At 37.8% G+C, this 19,038-nt stretch overlaps 1 protein-coding gene across 3 annotated transcripts in view; it reads right to left on the bottom strand.

Annotated features, from left to right (window-relative positions):
* Window positions 1-17,652, bottom strand: part of crtc1b (CREB regulated transcription coactivator 1b) — a 50,448-nt gene extending 32,796 nt beyond the window's left edge. For all 3 annotated transcript variants that reach the window (XM_062028452.1, XM_062028450.1, XM_062028451.1), the window contains exons 1-9: window positions 17,499-17,652; window positions 12,068-12,184; window positions 11,510-11,635; window positions 4,868-4,929; window positions 4,546-4,640; window positions 1,986-2,056; window positions 1,844-1,887; window positions 1,504-1,727; window positions 1,105-1,256 (exon numbers count right to left, since the gene is read on the bottom strand). In XM_062028452.1, the coding sequence (XP_061884436.1) occupies window positions 1,105-1,256; window positions 1,504-1,727; window positions 1,844-1,887; window positions 1,986-2,056; window positions 4,546-4,640; window positions 4,868-4,929; window positions 11,510-11,635; window positions 12,068-12,184; window positions 17,499-17,624 (1,017 nt within the window). In that variant the 5' untranslated portion in view covers window positions 17,625-17,652. The remainder of the gene's footprint in view (window positions 1-1,104; window positions 1,257-1,503; window positions 1,728-1,843; window positions 1,888-1,985; window positions 2,057-4,545; window positions 4,641-4,867; window positions 4,930-11,509; window positions 11,636-12,067; window positions 12,185-17,498) is intronic.
* Between the last annotated feature and the right edge of the window lie 1,386 nt (window positions 17,653-19,038).

Raw genomic sequence — 19,038 nt, 5'->3', positions numbered from 1 at the left:
AAAAATGAGTCACAATATTTAAATGATAAATGATAAATGAGTTATACTTGTATAGCGCTTTTCTACCTTCAAGGTACTCAAAGCGCTTTGACAGTATTTCCACATTCACCCATTCACACACACATTCACACACTGATGGCGGGAGCTGCCATGCAAGGCGCTAACCAGCGGCCATCAGGAGCAAGGGTGAAGTGTCTTGCCCAAGGACACAACGGACGTGACTAGGATGGTAGAAGGTGGGGATTGAACCCCAGTAACCAGCAACCCGCCGATTGCTGGCACGGCCACTCTACCAACTTCGCCACGCCGTTGTTAGCAAAAATTGCCCTTCAATGAATATTAAACATCTTGAAGTGTGTTCTTCCCCCAAATGGAAAAACTGGGTCTTTTGGTTTGTTTTGTTGTAATTTTTGTAACCAATTTCAACTGAATGAATTTTTTAACATGCCTCTGGACATCATACATAATGCTTTTTAATGCCATTTAAGGCCTGAATTCTCTCGAAAACCATTTAATGACTTTAAATGTTTTTTAATGACCCGTGGAAACTCTGTGCTAAAACAGATGTACAGAACTAACAATCTTGAGAGGGGACAACGCAGACACCTTATCAAAGTTGGTTTTGGTGACATTAAGTGACCACAATAATTCATTATGACGCACTAAGTTGAATGATGAGGACACGTTTATCACTGAAAACTTTTTAATATGCCTCTGCCTTGGAGACTTGGTATCCTGTAAATAATATGCAACTATAATTATATGATACTTGTTTATATTGATAAATGTCATGTTTTAGACTGCAATATTGTTCAATTAAGGACACTTAAATATGTCTAGTTGGTGTGCTACTGTGCTTAGCTGTTGTGCAGCTCCTAGTACGATGGCCTACCATGTTTACCTTTTGTAAATGACTTGATTACAATATCGATACATATCATGAGAGATTTTAGATGCAATACGATACGTTTATTTTATTTTTTTTATATCAAACCGATATCAATATCAGACCAGGACAACCCTAGTATAAATATGTGATTGTTATATTGGATTTTCCAAGTCAAATTTAAATTGCACTGAGGGATAAAACATGAAAAAAGTCACCTGTGTAATGTTGACAGGTGAGGAGAGAGTGGGTGACAGCTGCTGTGTAGAATTCTGAAGGTGGAGGTCCGTGGTGAGAGTAAGTGGCACCACAGGAGGCTGACGGCGCTGTTCTGAGAGAGTCATGTTTGGCTGGGAGGAAGTAGGGATCCCTGAGGGTAAAAGAACTAAGTTAAAGTGTACAACACACATCAGCTTCATGGTATTCACTGGACTAAGTGACCAGTACAGAGCAGATTTTTTATCTCTGTTGTAACCTGATAATTTCAACTCCACCTTTTCCTTAATATTGTACTACAAAAACTGAATCAGGTGCAAAAGTCTTTAAAATTTAACCGTGAATTGAATATTTATTTTAATATTCACAATAAAACTTATTAAAATGCATGCAGTTGTTACCATGGCTGGCCACGCTAATGCCCAGATGGGTGAGGTTGGTGGTCAGGCTGCCTGTGCTGTTGGACGACCCGAGGGACGGGAAGGACACCGTGTCTTCAGGGTCCAGTGGAGTGGACAGTGGGGGAGGGAACTGTATGTTGGTAAGATCCGGCAACGAGCCGCCCGTATTGTGTGCAGCGGGCAGCACTGATGGGTTCAGTTCCTGGTCTGGTGATGGGAATATACTACAATGAAAATAAAAACATTTTTCAATCGGTCATGAAAAAGTCCTCTGAAATTAGTAAGAAAGCAGCAATCCAACACTTACAAGAAGATCATGCACTGTATGAAAGACACTCACTTAATTCCTGGTACATCACATGGGTTGGGGTTTGGTGAATCCTCCTGCAGACAAGACAAACCTCAGACTCCCATCTAAAGTGTGTCTATATTTAACACTAAAGTAACAAAAAATATACACCCCCTCACTTTTCCCTCAGTACCTTCTCATCATCCCATAGCTGTTTCTGTGCTTCCTTGTCAGCGTTCGACTCCGGGCTCTCCATCCCGGGCACTGTGAGCAGTATTACTAATTAGTCAAACAGCCAGACACAGTTGCAAAACACATAACGCTTCACATCAGGGCAGGAAATGAGTCATCAATATCCCCAGCAAGTCAGGCAGAATACGGTGCTGTGATTCCAGGGAGCCTATTAATAGCAAGGTGACCAGCAGGCCGACTGGCTGGATGCCAACCAATTTGGGTTTCACAACATCAGGGCTTCTTCACACACAAAACGTGGAAAATCAGTGAAATATTGATCGGCTTCTCTCCATCGCCTTGAGTCAGCTCCATTCAGAGATTTCACTCCCTTGGAGGAAGCTAAGTACAGAAGCAGCATACAGAAACAGCAAGTTGTATCATTTATTTTTCATTTAGCTCCTTCATTGATGTGCATTTTTGATCAATAGACAATTAAACACATATTTACACACCTATGCTTGAGAAGGAACAGGATGAAGAAAATCTTACATTTCCTGCCCCGTTCAACATAATAAGTAGTTAATGGATAGCCCAGATTCACAAGCATACAAACCAACCAAATACATCCAAATAAAATGAAAACAAACAAAAAACACAAAAAAAAACCCAAGAAGTGCAAAAACTTCATGAAGTACAAACCGAACAAAAAATAATATACACCTCACGGGTTATACAAAACAAATACAAAACCAGACAAAAAATAAATAAAATAATAAATACAAAGCAAAATGTAAACACTTACGGCTGTCCATATGATCTTATTGTTCTGTCTTTATATATTTTTTTCAATTGGAATATATTTCTACAATCTTTTATCTCATTGTAAAGAGAATTCCATAGTTTAACCCCCACCACTGATATACACATTTGTTTTAAAGTTGTCCTTGAATACTGATGTTTGAAATGACATTTTCTTCTATGCTCTTCATTCTCAGAAGTGATGACAAACATTTTTTGTAAATTTGCTGGTAATGTTTTACATTTAGCCTTCATCTGCATAAATATTTAGTTTTACTAATGATGAGACCAACTAAAGTAGAGTACAGTAGATCTCCACTATTCGCAAAAGTCACGTGATAAGGCCCTTGGGTGAATGGCGAAAAACTACGAGTAGCTGACGGACACCCATAAAAATGCTTGTTTTTACACGCTAAAGCTGTGTTTCACAACCTTTATTGAATCAAGACACATATTTTACATTATGAAAAGGTCACCCGTCCAAACAAAAATGTCTCAATGCAACAAGTGGCTACACAGGTTAATTATATAAATTCCGCCGTCTAATGGAAGAGAAATTAATTGTTCTATCGCTATATGTCGCTGGCATAGATATATGAACAAAGTGAGTGAAACTGGATAATTTCCCGCAGCACACTAATATGCCGCGACACAGTTGTTGGAAATCACTGCGTTAAACCCTATAACACGTTTTAAATGTAGTTTTACACATCGAGACAATTACAGGCCAACAGTATTGTACTTACAAAACATGCAGCTAAACATCACATCTTGCCAGAACATTTTGACTGAATTAACTTGTGAGACAGCGCCCTCTGTCGGATTCACAGCTGGAGTAATCCACTTTCTATTTGAGTTACCATAAAAAAAAAAACTTAAAGCAGAAAAAATAAATTGTGAATATACAAGGGGTGCAAATGCCAAACTGCAATGAGGTGGCGATCTACTTTGTACACCAGGGATATTCAACTAAATTGTTTTGGGGACCACATTACCAGAAAGCTAACGCCCGGGTGACGGACTTCTCCCTTCACTGTCAGTCCTATTTTGTATATTCAGGTGAACCAGCGTCCTTTACAGTGGACATTTGATTGATTTATTCAGTTAAGAGTTACAGGAGCGCTGTCCTGTTTTAGGGATGTTATGCAAAAAAAGCTAGTCAAAGATCATCTCTATGGCACCTGAGTGGTTTTAAGAATCTGCAGCAAAAATAAAATGTGACTTTTTTTTTTTTCTTCAAACTGAACTCACGGGCCACCAGTTAGATAGCCCAAATGATGAAACATAAAAGGACCTCAAATGGAACCTTAAATAAAATTAAAAAGTTAAAGTACCGGTACCAATGATTGTCACACACACGACACAACTAGTATAACTAAAGAAGTTGAACAAATGACTACTGACTGCATCTGAAGTAAACAAAAACAGCAACACTTTAGTTACATAAATTACACCACAAAAAATGTGTAATTGCCAAACAGGAAAGGACTTAAAAAGGGTGTCTTGAGGAGCGCCTCAGTTATGTTGATCACAATTTGTGTTTTATTATTGCTAGCAAGGTTAAAATGTCAATGCAAGGTTCTGCCAATACGTTTACAGTGGTCCAAGTTCCTCTATGGAACAGGAGCACCGCAGTGTTTTTAGGAATTTGCTGCAAAAATTATTGGCTCCCAAGTTTTGGACTGAATTTGAATAGCTCTGCCGTACACCATATCATGCCGTGATGACAACATCGGGCCTTAATTAATAAAAGTAATCGCTCTGAGTGCATCTTTTGTTACCTCGCTTAGGCTGAAACTCCTGTGATCCACCAGCAAACACCTCTTGGGGTTTAGGATTCATGGCGCTCTGGTGTAAGGCAGAATCTGAATTTGTCCTGTATGAGAGATGAGACGTCACCTATATGAGTGGCTATTAAATCCCACATGGCAGCATAGTGTACAGAATTTTCAAGATTATCGCTATTAGAACAATTATTCTGTTGCAAATACAATTTGCCCATAACAAATATTGTGCACAGCTGAGTTTCATGTAATTTAATTGAAGCAAGATGTGTTTTTCTTAAGTTTGATTCTGGAAAATGGCAAAGGGTAGACAGCCTACCTTCTCCAGCTTGTGTCCGGTGGCGGGGAGAGGTAAACTGAGCTGTAGGGGCAGCTGTCAATGTGAATCGAGTTAGGGCTAATAAAGAAGGGATGAAAAATTGGCCAGAGCTTAATTTAATGCCTCTTGGCTCATTAAAGGGAACAGTGCTAACCAATAACAGAATTCCATACAGGTGTGGCTTCAGCAACGAATAAGGCTTGAGTCAGCGTCTCTGTATTGTTCAAAGTAGAAGAATAATACAAGTGTAATGCTTCGTATTTATGCAGTGAAAAGAATACAGAGAGAGTTAGGTTCTCATCCGCACACGGCAAAAAAACAAAAAATTGAGACGCTCATAAAAATGATTTATATCACTCTGATCTACACTAGAGCTAGGTGTTAATGGCAAAAATCTAAATCACGATTAATTGAACCTTTTACCTCAATTTCAGTTATAGGAGACCGACACGCAATACCAACTTTTCACTTAGAATCTCCATGTCCCGGGAATGTGAATTCAGACCATGGAGGCATGACAGAGAAATTTATAAAACATTTTTGACTTCTTCCACACTTGCTCCCAACAAGCCATTGGGAATATGATACTTAAGTGACGTATTTTGTAGGGCTGCGAATCTTTGAGTGTCCCACGATTTGATTCAATATCGATTCTTGGGGTCACGGTTCGATTCAATATCGATTCTTGGGGTCACGATTCGATTATAAATCTATTTTTTCGATTCAATGCGATTCTCGATTCAAAAACGATATTTTTCCGATTCAAAACAATTCTCTATTCATTCAATACATAGGATTTCAGCAGGATCTACCACAGTCTGCTGACATGCAAGCAGAGTAGTAGATTTTTGCAAAAAGCTTTTATAATTGTAAAGGACAATGTTTTATCAACTGATTGCAATAATGTAAATTTGTTTTAACTATTAAATGAACCAAAAGTATGACTTATTTTATCTTTGTGAAAATATTTGACACAATGTGTTGTCAAGCTTATGAGATGCGATGCAAGTGTAAGCCACTGTGACACTATTGTTCTTTTTTTTTTTTTTTTTTTTTTTTTTATAAATGTCTAATGATAATGTCAATGAGGGATTTTTAATCACTGCTATGTTGAAATTGTAACTAATATTGATACTGTTGTTGATAATATAAATTTTTGTTTCACTACTTTTGGATTGTTCTGTGTCGTGTTTGTGTCTCCTCTCAATTGCTTGCTCTGTTTATTGCAGTTCTGAGTGTTGCTGGGTCGGGTTTGGTTTTGGAATTGGATTGCATTGTTATGGTATTGCTGTGTATTGTTTCGTTGGATTGATTAATAAAAAAATTAAAGAAAAAAGAAAAAAGAAAAGAAAACACATTTTTGAAAAATGAGAATCGATACTGATACGATTTTTTCCCACACCCCTAGTATTTTACCTTATTACGATATCTCCACATATGGTAGAGGTTGACCCAAAGAAATTTGCACAAGTCCGCCATTTTTAATCAGTTGTAGTCAATAAGGCTGACAGGGTGGTGACATGGTCGAAGGGGGCTTGGCCTGGAGGAGGTCTTTGGCACGTAAATAAGACTGTCCACAAAACGACGCATTTTAAAGAGTCAGAAAGCGGCTTGAAGATGTTCTGTAGAACAAAATCTATGCAAAATGTTTCCCAAAGTAGGCCACAAGGAAGTGTTCTAAATGTAGAAAAAAAAATCATAATATGACCCCTTTGATGCACTGAACTACTACTTTTTGGTCGAGACCGTCCTTATTGTAGCCGAAGTGTGTTCGACACGGAATTTGATTAGGGTACAAGGTGCTCACATTGTATTGTTGGCACGGTTTTTCCTCCATGACGCCTCTGTGTAGCGGACTGGATAGAACATTGTTACTTGGCTGCTACTTCTTCTGCTGGGTTTTTGGCAAACCTTCACACTTTGCGACACCTGGCTTTTTAAGGGAATGGTGTACAAGTAAAGATAAAATTACAAAGAGGGAAAAATCAAAATAGGTTTTCCGCCGGTTTGGATTATTTTTAGATTAATCGCCCAGCCCTAATTTATATATTTTATACTAAATCCGGTTTGGATTATTTTTAGATTAATCGCCCAGCCCTAATTTATATATTTTATACTAAATCCATATCCCGCAAGGCAGGAGTGGTTAACTCCCTCCTGGGAAAGTGTGCACATGGGATTCCCAGCGTGCTTTGCGGCTTATTAATTAGTAGTACCGGTAATACATATGAAAAACAATAGTGTTAATTTTTATATCTGTATAGTCTCTGTGGTAGTTTCATTGTGTTGCTACTTGTGCTATTTTTCATTGCACCGCCAGTGAGGGAGGTATTTAGTTTGATCAAATCCTACTGGTTTGAACAATGTGTGTAAAGATGTATGGTCAAATTTGGTCACTCTGAGTGCTCTCTAATTTCTATTAACAGCTCACTGCCTACTGGGCATTTCGGTTCTTAACTTTATAGGGATAATGCAAAGGGATCCTACCTTAAATTGGCAATAACATGACACTACATGACAGATTGTCCTAAGAATTGGGGGAAAAAATGTCCATGAAAAATCAACAAAAGTGATGGATTATAAATGTGGATTTGATAAAATGCATTTTTCGGTTTCAACACACCTGCTCGACAAACTGTCAACACTTAAGAGACCCAACAATGATGATAATGATAATACATACGTACTGAAATATCCACACCCCACATCCATTGAAGGTTTTCTCTATATAAATACCAGGGGTGTAACGGTACACAAAACTTTTGGTTCGGTAGGTACCTCGGTTTAGAGGTCACGGTTCGGTTCATTTTCGGTACAGTAAGAAAACAACAAAATATAAATGTTTTGGTTATTTATGTACCAAATTTGTAAACAATGGCTTTATCCTTTTAACATTGGGAACACTATAATAATTCTGCCCACGTTAATCAACATTAAAGGCCTACTGAAACCCACTACTACCGACCACGCAGTCTGATAGTTTATATATCAATGATGAAATCTTAACATTGCAACACATGCCAATACGGCCGGGTTAACTTATAAAGTGCAATTTTAAAATTCCCGCCACACTTCCGGTTGAAAAACTCCTTTGGATATGATTTATGCGCGTGACCTCACAAAATCCACGGAAGTGGTTGTACCCCATCGACCCGATATAAAAACCTCTTGTTTTCTTCGACAAAATTCCACAGTATTCTGGACATTTGTGTCGGTGAATCTTTTGCAATTTGTTTAATGAACAATGGAGGCTGCAAAGAACAACGTTGTAGGTGGGATCGATCGGTGTATTAGCGGCTAAGTACAATACTTACAGCAACACAACAAGGACTACTTACTACGCCTAGCCGATGCTTGCCGCCAAACCCACGGATGAAGTCCTTCGTCGCGCCGTCGATCGCTGGAACGCAGGTGAGCACGGCTGTTGATGGGAAGATGAGGGCTGGCTGGCGTAGGTGGAGCGCTAATGTTTTTATCATAGTTCTGTGAGGTCCGGTTGCTAAGTTGCTAAATTAGCCTTAGCGTCGTTAGCAACAGCATTGTTAAGCCTTACCAGGCTGAGAATTTTTAATAGTGTAGTTACATGTACATGGTTTAATAGTATTGTTGATCTTCTGTCTATCCTTCCAGTCAGGGGTTTATTTATTTTGTTTCTATCTTCATTTGAGAACGATGCTATCACGTTAGCTCAGTAGCTAAGTGTGTCACCGATGTATTGTCGTGGAGATAAAAGTCACTTTAAATGTCCATTTCGCATGCTCAACTCTCATTTTCAAGAGGATATAGTATCCGAGGTGGTTTAAAATACAAATCCGTGATCCACAATAGAAAAAGGAGAGAGTGTGGAATCCAATGAGCCAGCTTGTACCTAAGTTACGGTCAGAGCGAAAAAAGATACGTCCATCACTGCCTCTCTAGTCATTCACTGTAACGTTCCTCATCTACAAATCTTTCATCCTCGCTCAAATTAATGGGGTAATCGTCGCTTTGTCGCTCCGAATCTCTCGCTCCATTGTAAACAACGGGGAATTGTGAGGAATACTAGCTCCTGTGACGTCACGCTACTTCCGGTACAGGCAAGGCTTTTTTTATCAGCGAGCAAAAGTTGCGAACTTTATCGTCGATTTTCTCTACTAAATCCTTTCAGCAAAAATATGGCAATATCGCGAAATGATCAAGTATGACACAGAATGGATCTGCTATTCCCGTTTAAATAAAAACAATTCATTTCAGTAGGCCTTTAAAGGCCTACTGAAATGATTTTTGTTTATTTAAACGGGAATAGCAGATCCATTCTATGTGTCATACTTGATCATTTCGCGATATTGCCATATTTTTGCTGAAAGGATTTAGTATAGAACAACGACGATAAAGATTGCAACTTTTGGTATCTGATAAAAAAAAGGCTTGCCCCTACCGGAAGTAGCGTGACGTAGTCAGTTGAACATATACGCAAAGTTCCCTATTGTTTACAATGATGGCCGCATGAAGTGAGAGAGATTCGGACCGAGAAAGCGACAATTTCCCCATTAATTTGAGCGAGGATGAAAGATTTGTGGATGAGTAAAGTGCAAGTGAAGGACTAGTGGGGAGTTGAAGCTATTCAGATAGGGAAGATGCTGTGAGAGCCGGGGGTGACCTGATATTCAGCTGGGAATGACTACAACAGTAAATAAACACAAGACATATATATACTCTATTAGCCACAACACAACCAGGCTTATATTTAATATGCCACAAATTAATCCTGCATAAAAACACCTGCGTGTTTGTTATGCTAGCTCCTAGCTCCTATGCTAGCTCCTAGCTCCATAGAACACACCAATACAATTCAAACACCTGATCAACACACACAATCACTCAGCCCAAAAGACCGTTCACCTAACCCAAGGTTCATAAAGCTTATATATTTTTAAAAAGTTACGTACATACGCAAAAAAAAGTTGCGCACATACGGTCAAGCGATCAAATGTTTAGAAGCCAAAGCTGCATACTCACAGTAGCACGTCTGCGTCTTTGTCATCCAAATCAAAGTAATCCTGGTAAGAGTCTGTGTTGTCCCAGTTCTCTACAGGCGTCTGTGTATCGAAGTCAAAAGTCCTCCTGGTTAGAGTCTCTGTTATCCGAGTTCTTCCATCTTGACTGCATCTTTCGGGAATGTAAACAAAGAAGCGCCGGCTGTGTACTGTTGTTGCTGACTACGTTCGAAAAATACGTCCATTTCGCACCGACAACTTTCTTTTTTGCTTGCTCAGCTTCCTTCTCCATAATGCAATGAACATGATTGCAACAGATTCACGAACACAGATGTCCAGAATACTGTGGAATTATGAAATGAAAACAGAGCTTTTTCGTATTGGCTTCAATGTGGAAGGCATACCCGTGTTCGCCGGTCTACGTCACGCGCATACGTCATCCTCAGAGGCGTTTCGAACCGGAAGTTTAGCGGAAAATTTAAAATGTCACTTTATAAGTTAACCAGGCCGTATTGGCATGTGTTATAATGTTAAGATTTCATCATTGATATATAAATTATCAGACTGCGTGGTCGGTAGTAGTGGGTTTCAGTAGGCCTTTAAACTGCCTCAAGTTGTTGCTCAGATTAAATAAAATGACACAACTTTTCTTCTACATATAAAAAGTGCAACCATAAACAGTTTCAAGTCAACTCATCATGCTTAATTTATTACAGCATTTGGGAAGCCTGCAGTTGATTTTTATTATGTAAATGTTATATTTTTATCAACATGTGATAGCAGGGACCCTGCCATTCAAAACTAGGCTGCTCCATTACTAATGATAAATGTAACTATAGCTGAAAAAATAGTACAATAGCAATAGGAGAGACTATTCATCCCTGAACACCATGGAGTTCATGTAGGCTTAATGATGCAGTTACATTATTATATCAACTATCAGAGACAGAAACTCCTCATTTAACACAATGTCCTTTTCTGCTGCTTCAACACAGCTCAATCAACAGAAAAAGGTAAAAGTGAAATAACAGACAGACAGGGCTTTGCTGTCCGTAACACACACACACCGCAAAATGAGCTAACGGTACGCTAAAAGCTAATTAGCCTTCACCTCAAGCCAGGACTGCGAGCGAGCTGAGCTGCTGTTTATGTTTCTAGAACGTCAACGGGCTCATAGTGATGTTACTAGTAGTTGACTGGGAGGTGTTTATTATAATTTGGGGAGAGTCCGCTGCCTGATGCTTACCTGCTAAACACCTACCAGCTCATCACGACGCTTGAGCACTGACTACATGCGCTCTGAATACGCACTGCTTATTGGCTGTTACCGCTCTGAATACGCACTGCTGATTGGCTGTTACCGCTCTGTGTGTAACCAATCAGATGGTTGTGTGGGTGGGACAATGCTAGGTGCTGTGTAGAGTACTGACAGAGACAGAGGCAGAATGAAGCAGAGCAGCTTCTTAAGACTTTAGCTTAGGCGGCTACTTAATATGTTCGTGTGGAAACTCATTCGGTAAACGACCAAACCGAACCGAAACCCCCGTACCGAAACGGTTCAATACAAATACACGTACCGTTACACCCCTAATAAATACCTAAACAGTCCAAACTCCTAATAAACCCTCTACACTATCCTCTTTGGGGTGCATTTCAAAAAGGATATCTGGCGTCCATGTTTGTCAACTGACAGAGGTCGCCGGTGGGGGGATGTGATGCGGTTCCTGTCGCGGTAGACGCGGTCCACCAAACCATGGTGCCTGGTTGTGCGACTGGTGTCCAGCACTGAATTCTAGAGGAACATACTGATAGGTCACCGAGGGCAGTAAAAACAGCTTGCTCACACAACAACAAGCTCGTACCATAAAGGTCTCAGGATTAATGGTGTAAATGTGTTCATTTCAAAATGAGTCAAGCCATGGGGCCCCCCCATACTGATGCTTGAGCTGGCAAATGTATCTTAGAATGGAAAGCCATGACAAGCAATGACATTTTGATTTATTTTGCAGCCAAATTCCACTGCACTGATGCACATCTTGCACTATTGAGTCCACCTTAGTAACTAATTTGCATTTCTAAAACATGTACTACCTAATATCAAAGTCCAATCTACCATAAGACTTAACTGATTCTAAATTACAGTATTGATGCCAATCTAATACATTGTATTATTTTTGCTTCTTTGGACAAAAACAAACCAGCCGAGAAAAGGCTGAGGGCTCACCTGAAAAGGCAGGTCAATGTTGCCATTTCCAATCTGATTGACATTGGGCAGTGAGCCTCCATAGTACTGTCCACGATTCTGCCCTAGTTGCAAATACTGGGTCTTCTGTAACTGCAACTGTGCAAAGTAAAATTGCATGACAGCATGAGTGCATGACTGGTCTGCTCGCAGAAAAAGTTAAAAAGGCAAAAAAATGAATGATGCCTGCCAAATTCCCAGTGTTTAAAGGTAATGCAGTGATTAACTGATAGAGACTCGATGAGACCAGGCACATGTGGCTAGTAAATGACAACCATTGCAGGCAAAATCTTTCAGAGCAAATAATCTCATGCGAGGGGATGTAAATGACTTGTTGACAGCTGATGCAATACAGCATTAGGATGAAACACACCCGGGATGTCCCATTAACTTGCTATGGTGATTAATTTAACAATACACCACCCTACTGTAACATCAGTCACCGTATAATGTTATAAACAAATGCAGTCAAATAAAGTCAGGGATGGGAACACAACATATGTCTGATATTATACATGAGTCTTGAAATTATACATTTATGTCCAACCAATTTAAAAAGAATATTCTCGTTTTAATGACGCAATTAGTCATTCTGCGAATTCCCTCCACAACCGCATCAAAAGTGCCGACTTCACACTGTGTAAGAACTTTTAAACGGCATAACTCGGTCAAGCTAAACCAAAGGTATGATTAATAATATTCACCCGGAAGAAAGTTGGCTGACTTTTGAAGGGGCGGAACGAAAAGCTACATTATGTCTTCTGTCGTTGGTGAACACTAACAATATTATATAGATACGGATTTAATGTTGCCGGTAATTAGAGCAAGTGTTCAGCAAAAACAAAGAAAAATTTACTTTTTGATCAGGTCAACCTATTCGTGTCTTTGGTTTTGTCCTGTGAACTTGCAGCATTTCTCTAATGCAGTTGTTTTGGAGTTTTACAGTATTTTCTTATCTTGCAGCATTTTTTCTTATCTTGCAGCATTTCTGTAAAATCTTTTTTTTTTTAATTTCCAGCATTTTCCATTGCATTTGTTTCGGTTTTAGATCATTTCTGTGTTTGGAACATTTGGACGTTGTTGCGCATTTGCCTCTATCGACCACCGTTAAGTGATTATTAATGTGTTATTATACACTAGGGCTGCAACGATTATTCGATTAAAACGAATAGAAAAAAATATATAGATATAATATAATAGTATATATATATATATATATATATATATATATATATATATATATATATATATATATATATATATATATATATATATATATATATATATATATATATATATATATATATATATATATATATATATATATATATATATATATATATATATACACACAGTATATATATATATATACAGTGGGGCAAAAAAGTATTTAGTCAGCCACCCATTGACAATCAATGGGTGGCTGACTAAATACTTTTTTGCCCCACTGTAGATATATATATATATATATATATATATATATATATATATATATATATATATATATATATATATATATATATATATATATATATATATATATATATATATATATATATATATATATATATTCTGTTCCTTCAATGAATTGTTTAATGAGTGTAACTAATAAAAGTTTATAAAATCCAGAAAGCATTTAAAAAAAAAAAGGAAAACAAGTTACTGTATTTTCCAGACTATATATAAGCAAAATTTTTGAAGGAAAAAAAAAATTCATATATTAGCTGAACTGGACTATAAGCCGCTGCTATATACCGGTACATTGTGAAATTAGGTATTTACATTAAAAAATGTGTTTACATACCTTAAATGTTTCTAAACAGTGCCTGTAACACAGCAGTAAAACGCTGATCCAATAAAACAGAAAAGTCATTGATGTCTTTATTCGTCCTTTATGAGATGAATAAGATTCTATCATTTTTAATAAGGTTCAAGATGTTTATCAGGATTCTTCTTCCTTGTACTTTGTAAACACTTTAAGTTTGAACAGTTTATTGGCTAATTTAGTACGTTGTTAGATTTATTTACTTAATCCATTCCATTATTAAGCCATTAGCAAAGAAAAACCCATAAATTAGCCGCACCTTTGTATAAGCCGCAGGGTTATAGTCTGTAAAATACGGTAAATAGAAGGCAAAATATAATAAAAGTTATATAGAAGGTAAAATATGGTCAATAGAACGTAAATAAAAGGTGAATAGCTTGGGATGTCAAACGATTAAAATGTTGAATCGCCATTAATTCCATGTTGTTCATAGTTAACTCAAAATGAATTGCAATTAATCACGGATATAAAAAAATGTCATTATTAATAAATGTACTCTAGACCAGTGTTTTTCAACCTTTTTTGAGCCAAGGCACATTTTTTGCGTTGAAAAAATCCGGAGGCACACCACCAGCAGAAATCATTAAAAAATTAAACTCAGTTGACAGTAATAAGTCGACTTTAAAGCATAACCAACCATGCATCACTATAGCTTGTCTCAAAGTAGGTGTACTGCCACCACCTGTCACATCACGCCGTGACTTATTTTGAGTTTTTTGCTGTTTTCCTGTGTGTCAGGTGTTAGTTCTTGTCTTGCGCTCCTATTTTGGTGGCTTTTTCTCTTTTTTTGGTGTTTTCCTCTAGCCGTTTCATGTCTTCATTTGAGCGATATTTCCGGCATCTACTTTGTTTTAGCAATCAAGAATATTTCGGTTGTTTTTATCCTTCTTAGTGGGGACATTGTTGATTGTCATGTCATGTTCGGATGTACATTGTGGGCACAGTAAGTCTTTGCTGTCGTCCAGCATTCTGTATTTGTTTACTTTGTAGCCAGTTCAGTTTTAGTTTTGTTCTGCATAGCCTTCCCTAACTTTCATTGCCTTTTCTTAAGGGCACTCAACTTTTGTTTATTTTTGGTTATATCCTGTGTCCCCCGCCCTTAAGTTCCCCTTACAATGGTTCCGGTATTGTCCTGTGACCCGAGTAACCGATACATGACAGAAACCTTTTTAAAAACAAAACTCAACAGCCTATAAATAAAAACTCGTTCTCATCAAATACCTGGCGCAATTGTTTGGTGTTACTTCAAACCATAACCATCATTAATTCTCTTGTCTCCATACTTGCCAACCTTGAGACCTCTGATTTCGGGAGGTGGGGGGGCGGGGTGGGGTGTGAGGGGCGTGGTCGGTGGGGGGGCGGGGGCGTGGTTGGGGGCGTGGTTAATAGGGGAGGAGTATATTTCCAGCTAGAATTCACCAAGTCAAGTATTTCATATATATATATATCTACATCCTGAACATATGCAAACAAAACTGTGTTTAGATAATTGATACTTCAAACTTGCATAAATAAATCTTAAGGAATATAACATAACTTGGCTTCTGAGAGCTTCAAAATGTAATGAATAAAATGCTAAAGTTGTTGATAAACAAGCAATTATTTTAATAATTAAATATGGTCATTTTAAATGAATTATTATGATCATTTAAAATTAATTATTTCAAATATGTTTATTTTAATGTATAATTCTATGGCTGTATGTAATAAGGAGTCAGAAAAAATACATATAAAAATACAATTAATTTTGATGTTTTTAGCAAAATATAGTAAAAATGTATTTAGTTTTTTTTATTTTATTAATAAATATATTTATTTTTAGGTAAGATAAACATAATAATACAATTTATCTCTAGTCTGGATGATTTAGTTCTTGTCACCCTTGGCAGGTAAACGGGTGTATGGGCAATGGTGCTATTTTCCATGCCAACAAAGCAAGCATGCCTGCGAGAAAGTGCTCAAAAGTAACGCGGCACTTTTCAAAATGCGCCAGTACGATAGTGATTTAGATTGTATATGCCATTTACTCGTTAGCATTAGTAATTTAAACTCCTCCAAATGTGGAAATGAAAACTACAACTAAAATGCTCGTAATCAAACAGCTGTTGCGTAATAAATACAATACCTATAGTATAAACTAGAGATGTCCGATAATATCGGCAGTCCGATATTATCGGCCGATAAATGTTTTAAAATGTAATATCGGAAATTATCTGTATCGCTTTCAAAATGATCGGTATCGCTTTCAAAAAGTAAAATGTATGACTTTTTAAAACGCCGCTGTGTACACGGACGTAGGGAGAAGTACAGGGCGCCAATAAACCTTAAAGGCACTGCCAGTCACATAATATCTACGGCTTTTGACACGCTCACAAGTGAATGCAAGGCATACTTGATCAACAGCCATACAGGTCACACTGAGGGTGGCCTTATAAACAACTTTAACACTATTACAAATATGCGCCACACTGTGAACCCACACCAAACAAGAACGACAAAACACATTTCGGGAGAACATTCGCACCGTAACACAACATAAACACAACAGAACAAATACCCAGAACCCCTTGCAGCACTAACTCTTCCGCCCCCCCGCAACCTCCTACCTATCCCACCTCAACCCCGCCCCCCCTAACCCTGCCCACCTCAACCTCCTCATGCTCTCTCAGGGAGAGCATGTCCCAAATTCCAAGCTGCTGTTTTGAGGCATGTTAAAAAAATTTATGCACTTTGTGACTTCAATAATAAATATGGCAGTGCCATGTTGGCATTTTTTTCCATAACTTGAGTTGATTTATTTTGGAAAACCTTGTTACATTAATGCATCCAGCGGGGCATCACAACAAAATTAGGCATAATAATGTGTTAACTCCACAACTCTATATATCGGTATCGGTTGATATCGGTATCGATAATTAAGAGTTGGACAGTATCGGAATATCGGCAAAAAAGCCATTATCGGACATCTCTGGTATTAATATCATATTGATATATATATATATATATAAGTTGATGTGAGACAATTCTACTTCCATACTACAACGGCACATTGTTTGCGGATTATAATTATTGGTTTGCAAAAAAATAAAAATTCTGACCAATTAGGTGAAATTGCATAATTTCCCAGGGCACAGCAAACAATATCTCACAGTACACTAGTGTGCCGCGGCACAGTGGTTGAAAAACACTGATGCTAGTAGATGAGATCAAAACAAACCACAGCTGAAAAAGGGGACTGACATTTACGTGAACGTTAGCTATGTGCTCTCTAACATAACGGCAACATGTCCGTGCCTCCAGTTAATTATAAATTATTTGCCAGCGGTGCCAGTTGAAATCAAGCCGCCAGAGGACAAGCTAACTAGACTAATTAACACTTCACGCATTATTTGTTATTATTGGCGCTTTATTTGCATATTTCCAATCGCGGGAGTCCAAATAAAAAAATATAATAGCGTTCACTTTCGCCTCTCGTAGCGCATAAACATTCAGGTTTATTTTCGCAGCATCCGCCACCTGCCAAAGAGCGTAGCAACATAATGTGTTTAAAAAAAAAAAGAAGAAAGAAAAGGGTCATGCACGTCTTACCCGCGCTGCTCTGGTAATGTTCAAATCTTTCATGACTTCTTCGAATGCCGCAGTCTCCTCCGCCTGTTTCTGGTTGTGCAGAGCGATTTTTTCGCTAAATTTACGGGGATTGTTAGAGGACGCCATCTTTTCCTCTTCTCTGAATGGAATGTTACGTTACGCACCACGTTGGGGCCTTCTGGTGACGTCATCACGTAGACAGCGGCACGTAGCCGCGCCCACTGTCCGACCCTCTGTTTATCCCATGGCCACGAAAAAATGACTTAGACTAGACTTAGACTTCCTTTTATTGTCATTCCAAACTTGAACTTTACAGTACAGATAAGAACGAAATGTTGTTGCATTAGGTCAGGGGTGTCCAAAGTGCGGCCCGGGGGCCATTTGCGGCCCGCGGGTAATATTTTAACGGCCCCGTGGCACATTCTAAAAATACGATTAAAAAAACATAAAAAGTGGTATAAAAGAGCAAACCGGTGAAATGTAACAATAAAATGTTTAAATGTTTACTCTAATAACACAAAACTGCCATGCAGGCTGTTTCTTTCTTTAAAAAATAATAATGAATCAAAATCAATGTCATTATGAATTATTGACCTATTCAAGGCTCCAATTACGTCACATTAAATATTCCACTTTGAGACATTTTTTGGGGAAAATGTTGCATATTTTGTGTTTGCCATATAAAAAACTAAGCTGTTTTTTTTCAACACGGGCCTAAAACGAACAGACATAAACAACAATAAAAGTTATAATTGACGGATGGATCTGAAGTTGATCTTGAGACTATTGTGTTAAAAGTAAAAAAAAAAATGTATGATTTATTTTTAATACTTTACTGAGCAGGACCCTTTTGGATGCCCAATAATATTGGTGGGACTTTTTTTTTTTTTTTTTTTTTTTTTTTCAAGTGTCATTGCTCAAAAAATAATAATGAATCAATGTTGTTATGAGTTATATGAGCTCCAATTATTATATAATCTCAAATATTCCACTTTAAAATGTTATTGGGGGAAAATATTGCATATTTTTTGTTTTTTCCATAAAAAAACAGGGTTTTCTTTGACAAAAAGAGCATACAGCGTAAATCTTTAAAAAAAAACAACTTTATATTGACAGATAGACCTAATGTTGATCTGGAGATTTAAACCTTGGATAATATTAATAATACTAAATAATGACACATTTTAAATATTTTTTGTACCTAAACCCTTTGGGGTCCCCAGGATCAAGCCTGAATGGAGGCCTAAATGTATATTTTCTAAACATATATTGTATTGGTTTTTAAAATAAAAAATATCAAAATGGCCCCCGCTTGCTTTGATATTTCAGTGTGTGGCCCTCAGCAGGAAAAGTTTGGACACCCCTGCATTAGGTAATTGTAGCGCAGGATAAAAGAGCAATCAATCAATCAATCAATGTTTATTTATATAGCCCTAAATCACAAGTGTCTCAAAGGGCTGCACAAGTCACAACGACATCCTCGGTTCAGATCCCACATAAGGGCAAGGAAAAACTCACAACCCAGTGGGATGTCAATGTG

This window comes from Entelurus aequoreus, linkage group LG19, assembly GCF_033978785.1.
Source record: "Entelurus aequoreus isolate RoL-2023_Sb linkage group LG19, RoL_Eaeq_v1.1, whole genome shotgun sequence".
Taxonomy (NCBI): Eukaryota; Metazoa; Chordata; class Actinopteri; order Syngnathiformes; family Syngnathidae; genus Entelurus; species Entelurus aequoreus.
The sequence above is the reverse complement of the archived record's forward strand: the minus strand, read 5'-3'. Positions and strand labels throughout refer to the sequence as shown.